The sequence below is a fragment of the Loxodonta africana genome, chromosome X, assembly GCF_030014295.1.
Source record: "Loxodonta africana isolate mLoxAfr1 chromosome X, mLoxAfr1.hap2, whole genome shotgun sequence".
Classification (NCBI taxonomy): domain Eukaryota; kingdom Metazoa; phylum Chordata; class Mammalia; order Proboscidea; family Elephantidae; genus Loxodonta; species Loxodonta africana.
The window spans coordinates 146,345,205-146,366,654 of NC_087369.1; the positions used below are offsets into that span (position 1 = coordinate 146,345,205).

Genomic DNA, 21,450 nt, shown 5'->3' on the forward strand with positions numbered 1-21,450 from the left:
AGAAGTGACCAGGATGGGGTGAGTGACTTACTTACCTGAGCACTTGGAAGTATTGAGATCCACGTCACTGACGACAATGCATACAGGGAAGCCACACATACAGGGATGACAACACTTCCTGGTTCTCCAAAGCAGTGCGCAAAGTCTCCTTCAAGCAGGAGGGATGGCCATATATAACTATGCCCTTTGCCCCTATTCCTGCATATTAACCCAGTGCTATATCCTGGGCAGCTGCGTTTTCTGCTCCTTCTAGCAAAGCCCTTGTCTCTTCATGTTATTTTACTCTTGCTTCTTTATCCACTAAGCAAACATAGAGATTAGAGAAGACTTACCTTAATTCCAAAATACTAATGGAGTTTCCCGAGGGAAATATTCGCCTTACAAAATTGAAGTCACCAACATACACACTGCCATCAGGGCCAGAAGCTAAGGCAACAGGAGCAAAGAGTTTGTTGTTGCGGGCTGGGCCATTGCAGTTGGTGCAGGCTACACTCCGTTGGTGTCCGTTACCCATAATGGTTGATATAACTGAAGGCTGCTGGGAAATGAACATATTTTCTCCATTCCCTTTATGTATGATTCCTAGACACAAGAAAAATGAGAGAGAGAAACAATTACCCCCCAGTAATCTTGGCAATATTTTTATTTCTATCTCATTGTTCAAACAGAAATGAGCTTTGGCATAGCATAAGAGAACCCAAGTTGTGAAATCCACTGCCCTTGTTTTGTTTAACTGCATAACCACAACAAAGGATAGCATAGCACTTTGTCTCAGTTTGTCCATCTGTGAAATGGAGTAATACAACTAGTCCCTTTAATGCTGATTCTAAATGCATCAAAAAGGCATTTGATGACTAACTTTTAATGATCTCCTTTCATTTTGTGCTCTGTGAATCATCTGTGGCTAATTTTTCATCTCTGGCTGGCTTTCTCCTAATATCTGGCACACACCTGTCTGACTTCAAATTACCCTCCCTCCACGACTGGTTCCTGAAAAAGGAATGTCAGTCAATGTGAATATTAACCTTAGCAAAACACAATCAGGAAGGCAATCTGCTTCTGTGAAAAGAAAAGAAATCATACTGCTAGAATACACTTCAAAGATATATGAAAGGGACTTGAATTTTCCACTTTTTTGGACCATATCTCACTATCATCAGTGCAGGAAATAGAGATACTGACTTATGAAAATGCTGGAAAATACTTTGCAGTCATTTTCTTTGGGCAACCTCATCCATACCCACAGCTTTAACTCCCATTTGCATATGCTGAAACTTTCTCCCACCCCGAGTTCTCTCCTGACATGCAATTTCCTGCTGGATCTCTTTACTTGTATGCCCCACATGTATCTCAAACTTAAGTTTAAAGCTGAATTCATTATTTTAATAACCCTCTACCAAACCCTGCTCTTCTTCCGTGTTCCCTATTCATCTTATAAGGAGTATTACTATACATGCAGTTATCCAAGTTGGAAAGCTGGGCATCAGCATGGCTCTTCTTTTTCTTTCATTCTCTATATCGAATTGGAAACCCCTGGTGGCGTAGTGGTTAAGTGCTATGGCTGCTAACAAAAGGGTCGGCAGTTCAAATCCGCCAGGCGCTCCTTGGAAACTCTCTGGGGCAGTTCTACCCTGACGTATAGGGTCACTATGAGTCGAAATTGACTCGATGGCACTGGGTTATATTGAATTAATTACCAGTTCCCATTGAGTCTATTTCCTAAAATTGGTCGAACCGGTTTCCTCTTCTCCATTCCTGCTACTACTGCTTTAGTTCATTTTTTCTAAAGTTCTTGGTCTTCTGGTCTCCATGCACACCTATCTCTAAACCATCTGCTACACTCCTGCAGTAGAGATTATTTTAGTCAGTGGCTTGTAACCTTTCAATAGCTCTATATCCCCTCAAGAGTAAGGGGTGCATTCCTTATTATTAATAAATACAAAATCCTTCCTGATTTGGCCCTTGCCTACTTCTTCAGTCTCTCCTCTCATTGCCCTCTCATTTGTATCTTCAGCTCTAGCTATAACAAACCATTTACAATTACTTCTGCATACTCCCATTCCTCCCTGCTTTTTGTACAAGCTATTCCCTCTATCCTGAATGCCCTCCTTATAGTGTCTGCTTTAGGAAGCCCTACCCATTTTTCAAAGCTCAGCTCAAGTTTTCCCCAATGCACCATTCAGGCAGTTAGTTACTCTCTCCTCTGTACTCCCATTGTTTACTCTCCATAACTCTATAACACTTGGAGCCCCTGGGTGATGCAAACGGTTAAGCACTTAGCCACTGACCAAAAGGGGGGTCAGTTTGAGTTCATCCAGAGGCATCTCGGAAGAAAGTCCTGGCAATCTACTTCTCAAAGATCAGCCTTTGAAAACCCAATGGAGCACACTTCTACTGTAACAAACACGGGGTCACCCTGAGTGAGAGTCAACTCTAAGGCAACTGGTTGGTTATTGTGACACATTGTATTATACAGATTTCATTACTTCTGTATGTTTCCCATTTGAACATAAGCCCCTTGAAGATAGGCACTCTGTTTTACACCTTTCTGTATTCTAGTGCCGATCTCTGTGACCAAATCATTAGAAGTGTTCAGTAAATGTTGAAAATAGGTTTTGAATCTCACAGTTTTCTTGTCCAAATCTCAATGATTTTGCAAACTCACTGAGCCTGGGCAGAAAATCCAAGGAACAAGTACTACTGTGCTAAATTTTAGCTCAAGTCTTCCCAGAATTAGCCAGGTCAGGTAAAACATCCACGTTGTAGGAAGGCATGCCAATGTGTCAGAGGGAGTTAACTGACAGAAAATGAATGAATGTAGTTACACTGTATAACCTGATACTCCTCGCCCCCCACGGCCCCTGCTATCTATTTTCCTGTTCTGATGGTTTCTCTCCCTAAACATTACCTGAAGTATCTTCCTCATTTCTTCCCCACAGTCCCACAAAAGAAACTATTGATTACTCTGAGATAGGAACATTGCTGGCAAAAATAAATAAGAGGGCAAAACATGTACAACACCATGGCACCAATATGTGCTCGGAAGGGGACTTCCAAAAACCAGAAATCCCATCCATCAAATAGCTTTCAGATTTCAAATCTAAGTATTTTTACTTCCCTCCCAGGATGATTTCTAGCTCCTTTTTCAACATATGATTTGTAGGAGCAACCGTGAGTTTATGCGCCAACAAATTGGTCTTCTATTGCAGAACTATGAGATATCTTGAGGATCACTACTTTCTTATTAATTTTATCAATAACTTTATTAGGTGGTAAAGAAATTTCTTAAAATTTGGAATAGTTAATTAAGTAAGATTAATAGGACTGAATGTCATTTCCCAAAAAAGCACATTTACTTGCAGTAAATCAATATTGCAATTTAAATGAATTGGGAGGAAGTGAATAAGAACTAGAACGACAGTCACACTACATCACTGGAAAGAAATCTACTGATGATCACTAACTGAATATTCTACTGATGAGGCTATGATATGCTCTTCAGCAAATGAGGAAACCGCTGCTTAGCATGTCAGTGTCCAGCAGTGCACTTATAGGGTACATTATTAAAAAATAGTTCCAATTATTGGCTTGGAAATACCAGATTTGCTATTAACATCTATTTTCATAAGTAGATCACCATTTTTAAAAAATATGTATCAACCAACCAACCAAACAAACAAAAACTCAAAAAACAAAAAAACCCACACCCATTGCTCTCTAGCTGATTCTGACTCATAGCGATCCTGTAGGACAGAGTAGAACTGCCCCATAGGGTTTTCAAGACTGTAAATTTTTTTTCCTTGACTTTTTTAATTGTACATTAGATGGAGGTTTACAGAACAAACTAGTTTCTCATTAAACAGTTAGTACACATATTGTTTTATGACATTGGTTAACAAACCCATGACATATTGACACTCTCCGTTCTCGAACCTGGGTTCCCGATTACCAACTTTCCTGTCCCCTCCTGCCTTCTAGTTCTTGCCCCTGGGCTGGTGTGCCCCTTTAGTCTCATTTTGTTTTATGGACCTGTCTAAAAAAAAAAAAAATTTTTTTTTTTTTGCTAATCTTTGGCTGAAGGGTGAACCTTAGGGGTGACTTCATTACTGAGCTACAAGGGTGTCCAGGGGCCATACTCTCAGGGTTTCTCCAGTCTCTGTCAGGCCGGTAAGTCTGGTCTTTCTTTTTGAGTTAGAATTTTGTTCTACATTTTTCTCCAGCTCTGTCCGGGACCCTCTATTGTGATCCCTGTCAGAGCAGTCAGTGGTGGTAGCCGGGCACCATCTAGCTGTGGTGGACTCAGTCTGGTGGAGGCCGTGGTAGTTGTGGTCCATTAGTCCTTTGGACTAATCTTTCTCTTTTGTCTTTAGTTTTCTTCATTCTCCCTTGGTCCCGAAGGGGTGAGACCAGTGGAATATCTTAGGTGACCGCTCACAGGCTTTAAAGACCCCAGACACTACTCACCAAAGTAGAATGTAGAACATTTTCTTTATAAACTATGTTATGCCGATTGAGCTAGATGTTCCTTGAGACCATGGTCCCCACAGCCCTCAGCAAGGCTATAAATCTTTACAGAAGCAGACAGTCACGTCTTTCTCCCAAAGAGCAGTTGGTGGCTTTGAACTGCCAACCTTTCAGTTAGCAGTCAAACGCTTTAACCACTGTACCACCAGGGCTCTGGTATAGTTAACAATTACCCTCAAAATGACATGTTATTACCAGGCTCCTGGCAATTTAAAAACTAAAGATGGCTATTCTAAACCATTCTTCTACGTCTGCAATTCTAAAACTCCCCTTTTCTATTAGAAAACCCAGCACTCCATCAAAGAAGAAGAATGATTAAAGGAAATAAAACATAAGGCAATGTACTTTCTGATTACATCTTAACAATTGATGTCTTGCTTTCATGCAAGGTACTAAAGTGCCCGTGTACTGAAATTACCATTCCTGTTTAAAGCTGAAGCAATCAAAACAAAAATGGGCAAACCCCTTTTTTATTGCCATGGGAAAATAGATCATTTTGAAGGGTGTTTTTGTTGTTTCAAGAATCTGTTTAACCTTCCATTACATAGAACCAGGGCATACCATCTAGCAACAATGATTTAACACCAATTCTTCTGCAAAAGGTTGCTTTGAAAATATTTTGTTTATGTTTCTGGAAATCTTGATCAATTACTGCTGCCTCCTTTCTACTTTATTCTGCCACACATGCTCATTTTGAAAACAGAATCAAATGATCCTAGGACAACACACATTATTTATATGAAGGCCAACTTCCTGCTAAGGATTGGGTGTCTGGTTTATAGTCAGCAGAGAAACTCCACTGACTGGGGCCTACTGCACATTTTCTCCCTTAAGTTTTCCTTTTCTATGCCAAAAAGCCAAGTCTGTTGTGTAATAAGGTAAGCACACTTTTTAAACACAATGTTCATACCCTCCTGCTCCCTTGTTCAGAACTTTTTTGAAGCTTATAAATAAGTTTGAAATAAAAATTCCTCCTGGAAGCCAGTGGGTGGTGCTTTATGCTGATTTCAAAGAAGAAACCATTTTTCAGACTTATGAACAACAGGGACATGATACATATTTCTCTCAGGACTTGACTGAGAGGATATATACACAGACTGGGAGATATGCCAGTCTGATCAATGGAAACTTGCTCCCCCTCCCAGTAAAACCATTTGTTGACAAACTACTGGCCTATCTTGGAGGCTAAGTTAAAGAAAATACCAATTTCAGACAGATGAAAATACCCAATTAGTACCCTGTATTGTTCTTTCTAATAATTTTTAACACTGAATTGGCAGGAAGCACTAGGGGATAAAAAAAAATTTGATATTCTTGATATAATGATATGTTATAATAGCTTAACTCTGTAACAGATGATTCAGGTACACATTTTCATCTCTCATGATTTTAAAAGACTGAGTTTTTTTTTTTTAAAGGAATGAATATGCACTCTATAATCACTAAGAAGATGTATTTTGAATGACTAATATTGAAAAACATCAAGGGCCTGGTGTTTTTTATCTCAGTGAAAGTAGGAACCATCTACATATGTCAGGCATAATATTTGGAAATAATTCTCCACAACCAATGGTTAATTGTCAGGGAAATATAATTCCTGCAACTGAAATGGCAAATGGTCTGAAAACACTGCCTACTGGAAGCTACCCATTGCATAATGATTTTGGAGTCAAAGGAAAACTGAGAAATTGAATGGCAGCAGACACCCAATCTAATTATGGGTGTCTTTTTAACCAGGGAGAGGGAATTGGGGGAAGATAGATTCTTGTTTCTAATCTACTATCTGTCTCAGATCAAAAAAGCGTGGTGCCTAAAGTGTTAGGCTTTTTCCAGAGAGAAGTGGAGAGTGGGAATTTGGAGAGATGTTGCTCTTGCCTTAATCAGTCAGAAGAGACTGTCTGACCTGAGGGGGAAAGAGCATTGCTTTCTAAATTGGTCTTCCCAAACCTGTTCCTTCACACTTATCATTCCTGCTTCTAAAACTGCCTTTGTGGGTGGGATTTAGACTGTGAAATTGTCCCAAGAGAGGTGTTCGTGTCCAAGGTCAGGCTGAAAGGCAGTGACAAAGCTGGCTTCAGATCTGTTTCCTGGCAATTGTGACCGGTTTTTGGTTAGAAATGCAATGCATCTACAAATGAGATGATAAAATTAACAAATGGTCCCTTTAAAAAAAAAACTATCGAAAGCAAGGCTCCTTTCTCAGGATAAAATTGTCAGAAAGCAGATTTAGTGGTTGCCTGGGGCTGGGGGGTGGGCATGAGGAATCTTTCGGGGGTGATAAAAATATTCTAAAACTGGATCGTGGTGACAGTTGCACATATTTACAGATTTACTAAAAAACATTGAAGTGTACACTTAAAATTGGTGAATTATATGGTGCATAAATTATACCCCAATAAAGCTATAAAAAATTCTCAGGAATAAGTTGGTTCTTATTACCTAAAATTAATTACTGGTGCATTAACTAAATGGAGAGAACGCATTTGTGGAAATCAGGGTCCCCTCAAAGCCAACTTTCTCAATAGCTTCCTATGTTCTGAACTTTTAAGCCTGTGTGAAGCAAATGGTGAGAGGATACAGGACTGGGAGCACAGTTGGGGGCTGGTTCAATTGAGGTCATTTCCCACTTTGTGTTTAATGTCAATGACAGGCATTTGAAAGAGACAATCCATACAAGCCAATAAAAGTGAGCGGAAAAGAAACGGCTGCTTAAAATGTCAAACTCTTTCAAATCAAAACAAAAAAAACCCTAATAATTTAATAAGTGGCATCTGCCCTTTCGTTTTTGTACTTTTAAAACTGTGGCTCTCCTTTTGACAACAGAAAAAAAAAGTTGACATTTTATATCTGTGCCTGAATCTTTGCTCTTAAAAAAAATAAAGAGTTTGAAATAGAATTTAGAGTCTTCCTTTAAGGGGAGAGAAGGGCGTCGGACTCATTCACCTACAGGGTCCCACACGGGGACTGTGGTAAGTGGTCTCATTCTATTTTTGAAGCAAACCTGGTTAGCTTTGCCAGTCAAGTTCCCCAGCCTGTCTTGGCTCAGCAGATTTGAATAGGGCGCTAACAAAGTAAGACCATAGGTATGATTCCAAACGGACCTGTTAGCCTTGATCAGATCATGGCCTTATAAAATGATCCTGCCTTAGCTAGCTGTCCCACAAAGGAAGGATGGATACAGGGATGGCTGGATGAAAGAGTACATCTGCCTCAATATATTCTCATCCCCAATTCTGGAAAAATAACCCAAAGTACATGTCCTGTTGCTCAGGTTGCTCAGAATCTGTCTCCTTAGATGAAGAGGAGTATGGTTCCACAAGGAAAACTTGCCAGGAGATATTCAAATGGAAACACCAATGACTGGTATCCCAGTAGGATGTAAAAGGAGGTAGAGGGACATGAATGAACTGCTGATAATCAGGGTAGCAAAATCAGTTTGCGTGGGAGAAGCATAGGCTCAAGGACAGAGCAAAACTGCCCCATAGGGTTTCCAAGGCTGGAAATCTTTACAGAAGCAGACTGCCTCATCTTTCTCCCACTGAACAGTTGGTGGGTTTGAACCATTGACCTTTGGGTTAGCAGCCAAGAGCTTAACCACAGATCCACCATGGTTCCTTCCTCCTGATTTCTTTAACATTTGAATTACAAATTAGGAAGGAGTGGCAGCAGGAAAAGTGGCCCCAAAAAGGGAAAGATTGAAGATAAGAGTGTTCTGATTCGAACTGCTGTTTCCTCCTGAGTCTAGGACTTTGGAGACTTAGAGCTTAGTGAACTCCAGGACTTCATTGTCTATCCTGGGACTCTTTCACTTCTCCTGTTTTCTTCCTGCTTCCTTTCTTCCTTTACCGTTACTGTCCTTTTTCTCTGTTCCTGGCTTCTTATTGGATATACTGAAATTTATGTGAATAAATAACTGGGGTGTAGGACGAAAAGCCCATGGTTCTAGCCACTTACTACCGTGCAATCACCACCTATCATCTTGCAGTTTGTCACACTGTGGTGGCTTGTGTATTTCTGTGATGCTCAAAGCTATACCACCAGTATTTCAAATACGAGGAGGGTCACCCATGGTAGACAAGTTTCAGCGGAGCTTCCAGACTAAGACATACTAGGAAGAAGGACCTGACAACCTACTTCTGAAAAGTAGCCAACGGAAGTCCTATGCATCACAACAGAATACTGCATGGTATAGTGCTGGGTAACAATGCCAAAACTGGGAATTCCAGAACACTTAATTGTGCTCATGTGGAACCTGTACATGGACCAAGTGGCAGTCATTCGAACAGAACATGGGAGTACTGCCTGGTTTAAAATCAGGAAAGGTGTGTGTCAGGGTTGTATCCTTTCACCATAACTATTCAATCTGTATGCTGAGCAAATAATCCGAAAAGCTGGACTATATGAAGAAGAATGGGGCATCAGGATTGGAGGAAGACTCGTTAACAACCTGTGTTATGCAGATGACACAACCTTGCTTGCTGAAAGTGAAGAGGACTTGAAGCACTTACTGAAGACCAAAGACCACAGCCTTCAGTGTGGGTTACACCTCAACAGAAAGAAAACAAAAATTCTCACAACTGGATCAATAAGCAACATCATGTTAAATGGAGAAAAGATTGAAGTTGTCAAGGATTTCATTTTACTTGGATCCACAATCAACACCCATGGAAGCAGCAGCCAAGAAATCAAAGGACGCATTGCATTGGGTAAATCTGCTGCAAAGGGCCTCTTTAAAGTGTTAAAAAGCAAAGATGTCACCCTGTTTTCAATCACCTCATAAGCATGTGAAAGCTGGACAATGAATAAGGAAGAACAAGAATTGATGCTTTTAAATTATGGTGTTGGCAAAGAATATTGAATATACCATGGACTGCCAGAAGAATGAATAAGTCTGTCTTGGAAGAAATACAGCCAGAGTGCTCCATGGAAGCGAGTATGGTAAGACTTTGTCTCACGTACTTTGGACATGTTATCAGGAGGGACTAGTCCCTGGAGGAGGACATCATGCTTGGTAAAGTAGAGGGTCGTCAAAAAGAAGACCCTCAAGGAGATGGATTGACAAAGTGGCTGCAACAATGGGCAAGGATTGTGGGGATGGCGCAGGACCAGGCAACATTTCATTCTGTTGTACATGGGATTGTCAGGAGTTGGAAAGGACTGTGCCCACAGCAGGGCAGCTAACAACAGCTGTGCAACTTTGGGAAGTTGTGTGGCTATCTTACCTTCAGCCTTTTGATCTTTTAAATGGGGTTAACACCATATTTCAGGGCTATTGTGTTTAAAATGGGACAAAGCTCACTAAAACCCTTTGAAAACCAAAAATGTTTTATAGGTGATTCACTGATTCTGAAGGTGTACGTTTTGCCTCACATTTATTTATTTAAACATCTCTGAAATCAGAATGTATCTTACAATCTATGCATGTCATTGTTTAACTGGCAGTATTTTCCATAGAATAGTGATGTACTCATAATTGATAGTGTCTTATATAAAATAGGAGCCCTGGTGGTACAGTGGTTAAAGCTCTTAGGCTGCTAACCAAAAAAGGTCTGCAGTTTGAATTCATCAGCTGTTCCTTGGAAACCCTATGGGACAGTTCTACTCTGTCCCACGGGGTTGCTGTGAGTCGGAATAGACTCTATGGTAACTGGTTTGGTTTTGGTTTGGTATATAAAATATGGTAATAACTATTACATTTTTTTAAAGCTTAGTTAGAAAGTCACATAAGGAGGTTAATGACTGGGGATAGAGCAATAATGATAGCTGATTTTTGAAATCCAGTTTCATATAACTTTGTGAAGAGGTCTCGCTATACTAACACTAACTTGAAATCAGGTTATTGTATGTGAAAAGAAATACAATAACATGGTCATCTCTAGGTGGTGAACTTACAGGTAATTTTTGAAAACTTTTCAAAATTTTCTTTAATGATATGTATTCTATATATAGCATTTGTTGCTAGTTTCTGTCAAGTCATTATATAGCATTAGGAAAACAGTATTAATAAAAATCTAAAAAATTTGCTTACCACTTTGAGGATTCAAAATATGATGTTTATTTAAGGACCAGCCTCCTAAGTTAGAAGCATCCATCTCAAAACCTTGCAAAATGACTGTCCTTTTCTCCCAGAGAATGAAGTCAGGGCACATTTCATATTCATATCCCACAGACACTGCAAACAAAGAGTTAATAACACATTAGAAAGTTCTAAAATATGTGCTTCATTTTCATACTGGTTGGTAATTCTCTGGTTAGTGGATTTGATCCCGAATTCAGATTTGAGTTGAAATTTGGCTGCAAATGCATTTTATATAGCACAGCACAGCGTAGCATCTAGCATAGAACTGGGCACCCAAAGGTCACCAGACAGTGAATACTGAATAAATACATGAATGGCTGAGTGAATGAATGCTGTCATTAGGTGTGTATCGTGTGTTTGTGGACATTAAGTTCCATTCTGGGCTTTTGGTTGGAAGGTATATCATAAAACTGACAAAATAAGTTCTCTGCAGGATTAGGCTATGGTGGGACAATTCCTCTCCCTACCTTTGCAGGAGAAGTGCAGGGAGGGCTGGTTTCTCATCTCTCTAGAGTACAGGATGCACTTAGGAAGCTGGCTTTGGAGCACTGGGTCACTTATACAACAACTGACTACACTTGAGACTAATAAAAACTGATTTGGCCGATTTATATTTTCTCCTGTGCTAACTGGCCTTTAGTTTGCCGAGAAGTCTGAGTTTGCTTACGGTGCTGCAAGTGTAAATTCCACTTTGTGCACATTATGCTTTGGTTTCTGCATATAGTTAACCAATGGGACATCACCCTACATTTGGCTTCAGCTCTTGTGAAGCACAGATGTTGTGCATTAAACTTGGAACCCTGGTATGCCACTAAAATGAGAAGTGCGGAATGTGGTAGCTTGGCTCTCTCTGCTCTACGGAAATATGTACAGCTCAAGTATACCAAGTCCCAGCCATTTTCCCAGTTGGTAGACCTGCTTACCTGTTGGAGACCCAGATTTCTGATTCCTGAATTTAAGGTGCTTTCTATCCTTGTAATGTTCTAAGCCTGAAGTATTGGCTCATTGCACTGTATTCCTGGAAGCTGCTTTCCCCCTTTCTGGTACTTGAAAATATCCCTAGTTGGTCCTCTGCCACTGCTTTCAAGTACCTGCCTCTACTGACTCTTTAGATGCCCCTGGAGAGCTCATTTCTTCCTTTGTCATTTGGTTCTGAAAACTGGTAATGAAAATGGGTGCTTAAACAACGCCAGCATAGTGGAGCCAAAAATGAAAAATGAAAGCAAACTGGTTTTGGTTTTTGGCATTAGGTGAGGTGAAAAGATGGTAATTTTAGTCAAGCTGATTTGTGTGTGTGGGTGCATGTGTGGAAGCACATATGCAGATAAACCAAAAAGTCTTTATGATTGTGAATACACAACTCTCTAGAAAGTTGCATTCTTTCTAGGTTGCATTTGTGGATTACCTGTGGCCAATTGAAAATCACGGACTGGCTTCCCTTTGTTCTCCACCTTACCAAAGCTTATAATGGGGATAAGGGCTGGCTTCATGGATGTATGAACTGTGTAGTTTCATAGCACCCGATGCTTAGAAGGGCCTCACACTTGGTTTGGTGTGCGCTGTCACCATCTTGAAATTCTTAGCAATTTTTTAACCAGAGGCTCTGCATTTTCACATAGCCCATCCTGACGGAGGTGTCCTCCTACCCTGCCATCAGCTGTTGAAGACTCACGGAATGCAAATTTATTTTACTATTAGCTCCAACCAAGCATTATTGGCAAGAGAAATCAATGGGGTGGGCAAGGGAAGGCTAATTATGAAATGGAAATAACGCTGGGATATGCTACGCTAATGCTCTTCTCTATTATGGTGGCTGGAAACACAAAATCTCAGAGGAAAAAGGGCTCTCTTAAGGTTCCACTCATGGGGCAAACCCATGCTATCTACAATTTCTCTGACATCTTATCGTAGCCCCTTTGCTTACTAAAACAACGCTGGTATATAGAAAGAGCTGCTTCTAGACTTAGAGTCAGAAAAGATTTCAACCCTTGAATCTGCCATTAACTAGCTGTGTGATCTCCAGCAAGTTATTCCCCATCTCTGGAAGTCATGTTCTTCATCTGTAACAAAAGGGAGAGGGGTGGACTAGAATTGGTGGTTCTTAGAGACTTTTGGTTCAGGAAACCTTTTATTGTAAACCTCATGTAAGTTATAGAGCTTCTTCCTAGAAAAATGCATAGGTACACTAAAATCTGCATATAATTCCAGGAGATTCACCACCCTCCCGAAGTCCAAATAAAAATCTATTAAGAACCCCTGGACTAGATAATTCCATTGCCCCTCCCTTTAGCACTAACAGTCTATGATAATAAATTGCATTCTTTTTTAGGTTGCATTTGATAGGTTCGTGTTGGGGATCAAACCGTGAAGCCAAATAGAGCATTGTATCTCATGTTGGAGAAGTCTTCAGTGGTTTGAGAGCACACTTAGGGCCATGCTGATGTGTAGAATAACACAGTTCTGCTTCTCTTGCCAACATTTAAAAGTCTTGATTAATAAATAATCACAACAATAATTACAAGTTCCCTTAAAGCCATCATCTCCTTCCCACAGTATACCTGGCAATTACTGGATATGCCTTTTGTACATTGTAAACCTGGGTGAGCACTCCTAGAATCCTTTCTCCGGAAGGTGATTGCACAGTCTTGCAAATAGGTAATGTGCCCTGGTGACCTCCGATGGTGGTTTGGAGCCTGCTCTCGGTAACAGTTAAAGATCCTCCAAACTCCGTGGCAGGAAATGCTTATACAATGTAGCAATTAAAGAGTTCTCAATGCAATGGTAATGAGACATACTCTTTTCACCTCCTCCTATCTGCTCTTGGAATTGCTCTCCAGTCCACAACAAAAAAGTGCATTGGCTGCAAACCCCACAATTATATTACTTCCCCCCCCCCCCCCGGTCACAGCAAGTAGCAACACGGCAGCCACTTAATACGTTCTCTCTAATTTTTATTAGATTTACTTTCTCCGGAGAAAGCTCTACAAGCCAATAAAGTTATAATTTATACTTAAGACTTGTCCAAAATTCTAACTGACTTTAATGAGTAGGGCTGTGTGTTGGGGTATTTTTGTATGTGACTCCTTGCTCAAAGTAACAAGGCCAGGTTTCTTTCTGACAGCAGATCCCACTTTAACAGAATCCTGGATCTTGCAACTGGCTTCTGAGAAGGCAGATGTTTTGCCCCACAGAGTTGAGCTGCTCTCCAAATGCTTGGGGAACTGGCAGATACAGCAGCAACCAATCCTAGACTTCCTCTCGTGGAAGCACACTGTAACGCATCAAACGCCTACTCTTTTTCATATAATCAAACATGGAGGAAAAGCGCTATACGATGGTTGGTGCTGAGAGTAACAAGCCTTGACACCACACTCCTGCTTGCTACTGTGACAGCTGAGCCTCAGCAAAATAAGCAGAGTGGACCACTACCATTTCCCAGGCGGCCTGTTGCCTATCACGTCTGATCATCAACACAGCATGGTATAGGGCAGAGATTCAGCCCCTGGCACTCTGGAGTGGGGACTAGGAAGAATAATGTAATAGAAAGGAAAAATAATTATTCCCTAACATTTCAGAGAGCTGCAGAGGATAAACCAGCCTGGCAGTGAGCAGGGTTTAGGTGGGGAAGGGGACCCAGACTTCACTTCCTAGGGGCTGGTGTACTGGTAACAGGCTGGTGTGCAGATATTGGGAAGGCAACTGAGACAGAGCTGTTAATATGGCAGAATACCTGCTCGGAGTCATGGGCCATCCTCAGTCCCTTCAAGATTTCTGTCTTCCTGCATTCACTCCCTCATCTCCGCACAGAGGTACTAATGGAACGTTCCTTAACAAAGAGTCATTCATTTTCAAGATAAGCTCGTTACTTTTACAGAGGACTCTGTCCTCTGGTAACAGGATAAAACCTCTGACTTCCTTGTTAGTCCCCTTGCAAATATTACATTGCTGTATAAAGAAGACTGAGTGAGATACTGCAGCTGGCTCCCCCGAAGTCATCCAACACTGGAAAAATAATTCTGGATGCTCATTGTACTGATTGGAACAGCAGCTTTTGTATGATGAGGGCGCTGCAAGAAGGCTGAGGGCTGCAGTGCCCCTGACGCACAGTTTAGTGACTGTGGTATTCATCCATAAAGCCTGGGATAGGAGATTGACATCAAGTAGCCAAGGTACAGATGTCAATTTGATACATTGCCTAATAGCCTGATATGCTTTGTTTATCTATTATTCTTTGCTTACTAAGAGTGCCAGAATCAGATGTTGAATTTTTATCAAGTGCATTTTCAGCACTTATAGAGACATTCACACAGTTTTCTCCTTTGGTCTATTAAGGTAGAGAATTCCAGCAATAGATTTCCTAATGTCGAACCATCTTTACGGTCCTAGAATAAACTACTTGGTTATGATATATTCTCCTTTTAATAAATCACTGGATTTGATTTGCTAATACTTTACTTAGGATCTCTACCCTACCTGTTCACAAAAATAAAGGTTAAACATGATATTGCTAAAAATGAGGTGGTTGGATGAAGAGAAAGTATAAGTAGGAAAAAAATCAAAGCATGTAGGAGTGAGGTAGCCACACAGCACTGTTACCAAGAGGCCCTGTACACTGACACCTAATATTAGGAGATTTTTTTTTTCTGGCTGCTTTGTCCAAGCCTAGCTGTATAAAAGCAAATTTGGATAACCTATGTGCCACAGAAGGCAGGGTGATATACTGGCTCACATACAAATTTGTGAGTGCCTTTGTGTACCTGGGCACTGCTCTCCCTCCCTTGCCAAGCCTACCATTCGTCCTATTATATGAGCAAGGCCAGCGGGTCACCCTCAGCCTCTGTCTTTATCCATTTGTTCATTTAGTCATTGAACACATATGCAATATTTAATGAATCCCTCCTGTTGTCAGGCACTGTGTGGGGCACTGAGGATATGAGGATGAACAAGAGAAAAATACAGCTCCATCCCAACAGAGTTTATATTCTTAAAAAAAAGCAAATAACAGACACACAGACAAATATATATATGTGTGCGTGTGTGTATATATAAATATATATATATATATATACATATATATATATACACACATACAATTAAAAAGCAAAAAACCATTGCCGTTGAGTCAGTTCTGACCCATAGTGACCATATAGGACAGAGTAGAACTGCCCCGTAGGGTTTCCAAGGGGTGCCTGGTGGATTCAAACTGCCGATCTTTTGGTTAGCAGCCATAGCTCTTGACCACTATGCCACCAGGGTTTCCATATATATATATAAATTGTGATAAATGTTAAATGGAAAAATGCAGGGTGTTATGAGTGTACAGCAAAGGAATCTCCTTTGGAATGGGTAGGTGAGGAAAGGCCCGTTTCTGGAGAAAGGATTTACCTCATGAAGAGTAGAGAAGAGCATTGCAGGGAGAGAGAATGGTACATGTGTGAGGCCTTGAGACTTGGGAGACTGAAAGAAGGTCAGGGTGGCTAGGGAGTCACTTTCTACTGAATCAAAACAAAACAAGAAGAACAATTCCTACCCTATCACCTTCCACCCCCAGTAAAAACAATAAAGCAAAAGACTACTACTATCTTCTAGCTGTATTTAGGCATTTTTATTTGGGAGGCTTTGTTTGGGAGTTTTTTTTTGTTTTGTTTTTTGTTTGGGAGTTTTAGAAAATAACATCATGTTTAAAATAGACTGGCTATCCTTTGAAACAATGTGATTGATTAAAAGGGATGCAATATTGCAGTGGAAAGAAAGATGTTATTTAACGACTCGGCAAGCCTTCAGCCCCTCTATGTGCCAGCAAGATAATTTGTCACGTGAGCGAGGCCATATCCTGAAGGACTACCCACTTTCTGGAACTTTTATCTGTGGCTTCCTTAGTATCTGTTTCCAAGGAGCAGCTGTTGGATTTGAACTGCCGACCTTTTGGTTAGCAGCTGAGCTCTTAACCACTGTGCCACCAGGGCTCCGGCTTCCTTAGTAACTACCACAGAAAATATCACCTTACATTTGCATAACACATACAGCTAAAAAAATTGTGTATTTTATCTAATTTTAAGACTCATTAAAAACTCATGAGGAAGACATGTTTACTCCAGTTTAATAGATGAAATGATAAAAACTCAGAGAGGTGAACTGACTAGTCCAAGGCCATCTGGTTAGTAAATGGCAGAACCAGAGCTCAAACTCACTGACTCATAGGCACATGCTTTTTTTTGACTATGCTGGATCACAGCTATTAACGGAAACACCCACAATCTAGAAGTGCTAAATGAATAACTTTTTATTGTCTCAGAATTTAAGAAATTAGGTTTGGAAGCTAGGGAGAGCCCTGAAGTAAAAGTACCGTCTATCGTAGTTGGCCAAGGTTATGATGTCATCTTGATGGAAGTATTTACAGCATCTCCTTTCAGTTTCAAAAGTGTCTTGGTTTAAATGATAAATTATATGGTCACTCAATCCTGAAGGAATATCTCTGTAATGCCCAGAGATGGGTGCGTATAGGGGACTGGGTGCCAAGAATAGTCATAAATATTGACCTGGAAAAGGAGTCACATGGTTTGGTAAATCATTTTTCAATCTCTCAAGTTTATGATCTTACGAATGGTTTTCAGCTTTTTATGCTTGACAGTCATAAGAAACACAATTTATTAAACGTGATGCAGATGCACATAGGGAGATACACGCATGTATAACGGAAACAGAAGTTTTACAAAAAGATACTCTTTTATTACCATCAAATTCTAGTAGTTTCTCTTCTCATCTATTCTGTTCACTTTTATTCCACTCTATTCCATTTTTTAATAGCATTGTTGGTTGAGACTCACCAAATGGTTTTCCCAATTTACTAATAGGTGTGACCAGCAGTTTGAAATGGGCACAAACCACTTGCTTACCAGGGCATCAGTCAGGGCCATTTTAAAACCTTGGTAGACTCCAGGCACTTTTACTTTTGGAGGTCCCATCTCACATCTTATCAGACATATTAAAATGGACACGACCCATACCCCACATTAAACATATTTCTATATGTAAATGTAGGAATTGAGTTGCAAATGACTGGGTGACATAATGCTCCATTTTGCAGACAAATGTCTATTTAAACATTTATTAGAGTTGATTTTCTGATTTTCTTTTCAGATTTTGGTGCCAATAAACTTATTTTTCTGGTTGCAAATATTTGTCGAAGGCCTTGAAAAACTCATATCCTTGGCACTGTGCCTAGAAAGTAGAATGGATACAACAGTCCTGCTCTCAGTTAATGATTATGAATTCCTGAGTGGAGAGAAATGATGAAAGATTATTATCTCTGCTAGCTTCTTTGACAGAAAGCCACTGGGGCATTGAACTAGGCACTCTGGCAGGTGGGTTGGTCACTTTAGTTAAAAGAGAAAGCAGTGAGACTCATAGAGAACTCAGGACCGGGAGACCCGAGTTTGAATCTCCTTGCTCTGTCACGTACTCTTGCTGAACCTCAGTTTCCCCCTCTGTAAAAATGACGATCACATTAATCCTGCTGTGCTTACCAGGCAGGGATGTTCTACAGATTAAAATGAGATAATGTATGTGAAAATACTTTGCAAATTGTAAAGCACAACTCATTTATTATTAAAATATTCAGTAGATGCTATTTTTGTGGCTGCCCAGCCTACTTAAGTTTTACTGAAGGGAAATTTATGAACACTATAGCATCGTTCTCAGGAATGTTCTGTGTGCACAAAGCAACTGTAGCTTAGCACCTATTACTATTAATGCTCCCCTGTTTCTCTCTACTGCAATTTAGACATACTTTTTTTTTCCTATGTGTTGTGAACTTTTAGTAAGTCTAGTTCTCCCTGAAACACCACGCTTTCCAGCCAAACTACTGTACTAAATAATTATGCAATTGTTGTTGCCAATAACCTTGAAGAAAAATAGAATTGTTTAGAGCGGTGCTACTAAAGGCAGAGGGCTGATTTTCTGAACTTTCAGGACGCTAAACCGCTGTAATTTAATTTAATTAAAGTGAAGACCAGGCAGAATGCATGATTACATATTGATAATATATGCGGACACAGGCGGACATAGGGAATTATTTTGACAAAATTCACATAATGAATGCAGATCAGAGCCCCTGAACAAGCCATTTTTGTCAAATTAAATAAGCCTTCTCTAGAATTTTAACAGCGGTGAACTTAACAATAATATTTTTTTTTCACATTGTTTTGCAAGCAGCAGAGTTGAGAAAGAAATCAGATAAAACACAATGATTTCCAGACATCAGGCCTTAGAGCCAGAGAGTAAAGCACTAAGGCCAAAATATTTCAAATGTTTACATGGAGTTTTTAGCAGGGGAGTCTTGTCTCTGCATCAGACAACAAAATCTTTAAGCCGGATGAAGTGATGATTGTGGCTTTTGTACTGGAACCCTGGGGGTGACTTTCCTCTTCTTCCACTTGATCAATATTGTACTTGGATTAATCAATCTTATCAGTTGCCACTGATACTTCTCCCAGGAAGGAGTTCTCACAACCTCTGTTACTAATTTATTCACTTTGGCATTATCCCTCCAGTTGGGAGTCTGTTCCATTATTTATAAAATGGTGGGATACCTTAGGATCTTAGTTACTCCTTTTCTCATTTTGGCTGCCCCTCAACACTCTATTCTTCTTTTGCCACACTATTGCCCTTAGCGGTCACACCAATTCCCTACAGCTGAACTGTGTGAGAAACAAGAGTTCCGCATTTCAAACTATGTGGGCATTTCCACTTGGGTTAAGTGCTACGGCTGCTAACAAGAGGTCAGCAGGTCGAATCCACCAGGCGCTCCTTGGAAACTCTATGGGGCAGTTCTACTCTGTCCTATAGGGTCGCTATGAGTCGGAATCGACTCGACAGCAGTGTGTATTTGGCGTCACTTCAAATCCAACTTGTTTAAACCTGAACCCCTCTTCTATCACCCAAAATTGAGTGGGTCAGAGATTCTTATTTAACTGGCAGGGAAAGGAGAAGAGTGGGAGACCTTTTTGGCCATAGTTTTAACCTAAAATCCTTGCTACCACTGGGACCATATGAACGTTGGTCAAGGCTTGTGTTAGTTTCCTACCACTGCTGTAACAAATTACCACAAACTTAAAGGCTTATAACAACACACATTTCTCATCTCACAGTTAAGGAGGTCCAAAGTCTGAAATGGGCATAAGTGGACTAAAATCAAGGCGTCAGCAGGGCTGCATTCCTTCTGGGGGGCCCTAAGGGAGAATCCACTTCCTTGCCTTTTCCAGCCTCTAGAGGCCAGCCCATCCGTTGGCTTATAGCTCACTTCCCCCATCTTCAAAACCACCAATGTTGCATCTCTCTGTGCCTGTCTTCTGTAGTTTTACCTTCCTCCAACTCTAACCTTTTCTTCTGCCTCCCTGTTCCGCTTTTAAGGACCCTTGTGATTACGTTGGGCCCACCTAGATAATCCAGGATAAATCTCCCTATTTTAAGGTCAGTTGATTCCCAAAACCCCACTGCCATCAATTCGATTCTGACTCACAGGGACCCCATAGGGTTTCGAAGCCTGTAAATCTCTACAGAAGCAGACTGCTACATCTTTCTCCTGCAGAGCCGTTGGTGGTTTCGAACCGTTGACCTTTTGGTTAGCAGTTGATTGTTTTAACCACTGGGCCATCAGGGCTCCATAAGTTCAGTTGATTAGCAACCCTAATTCCATCTGCAACCTTAATTCCCTTTTGGTATGTATTGTAACATATTCATAGGTTCTGGGGATTATGATACGGACATCTTTGGAGGGGGGCATTGGTCTATCAAAAGACTATACTAGGATTTTTGAATCCTAAGGAAATCTGAGAAGGGTGGGATATAAGCATCACTGTTAGTAACTGGTACAATATTTAGTCTGTTTACTTCTACATCGGTTAAAAAAAAAACACTGCAGTCGAGTCGATTCGGACTCATAGTGACCCTATAGAGACAGTAGAACTGCCCCACAGGGTTTCCATGGAGCTCCTGTTAGATTTGAACTGCTGACCTTTTGGTTAGCAGCCGAGCTCTTAACCACTATACCACCACATTAAATATGGCTATTAAATATGGCCAAGAGAACAAATAAATCTTCCTCCCCTTCTCCCTCCCTAGCCCTTTCTTTCAATTCAGTCAAAGCTATTAAGGTACCAGCTCAAATGCCACATATTTGATATTTTTGTCTCCATCCATTTATTGCCTAAACCATTCATTGTCTGTTGTGTTCTTAAGGGACTCGAAATCCATCTTCAGGGAAGTAGATTCTCCATCTTCACTCTACCACCTGTTCTAATACTTTACCACTGTCAGAAAATTCTCTTATTGTCCATGGAGATGGAAACCGTCTAATAAATAAAATCACTTCAACCTACTTGAAAACCATGATGAAGCTACCAGCGACACTTTCTACAATATAAATAATCCATACTCCATCCTAGGTACCACACCTGCAATTAGTTTGGCTGCTCAGCTTGAGAGCCTTGCCACTTTCCTTTCTCTACCTACCCTAAAAAATGTGCCCCCAAGTGCACATAAAACACAAGGAACATTTTTTCCTTCCTCTTTGGACATTCTCTCACTGTGTTCATTGTCTCTTGGATGCTCTGTGTGGCGCAAATGGTTAAGTGCTCAGCTACTAACTGAAAGGGTGGTGGCTCAAACCCACTTACAGGTGCCTTGCTGCTGATCTGCTTTCAAGGGGTCACAGTCATGAAAATTCTATGAAGCACAGTTCTACTCTGAAACACACAGGGTCGCCACGCGTCAGAATAGACTTGACAGCAACTGGCTTGGTTTTTTTTTTTTTTTTTTCATCAACTCTTGTTTTTCTTACTGTTATT

General features: G+C 40.6%; 1 protein-coding gene across 7 annotated transcripts in view; it reads right to left on the reverse strand.

Annotated features, from left to right (window-relative positions):
• Positions 1–21,450, reverse strand: part of TENM1 (teneurin transmembrane protein 1) — a 618,409-nt gene that overhangs the window by 128,692 nt on the left and 468,267 nt on the right. For 6 of the 7 annotated variants that reach the window (XM_010594654.3, XM_003414757.3, XM_003414758.4 and 3 more), the window contains 2 exons: positions 10,553–10,696; positions 333–582 (listed from right to left, as the gene is read on the reverse strand). In XM_010594654.3, the coding sequence (XP_010592956.1) occupies positions 333–582; positions 10,553–10,696 (394 nt within the window). Of the gene's footprint in view, positions 1–27; positions 31–332; positions 583–10,552; positions 10,697–21,450 lie in introns of all 7 variants that reach the window. The other variant, XM_064277562.1, reaches the window with a different exon arrangement.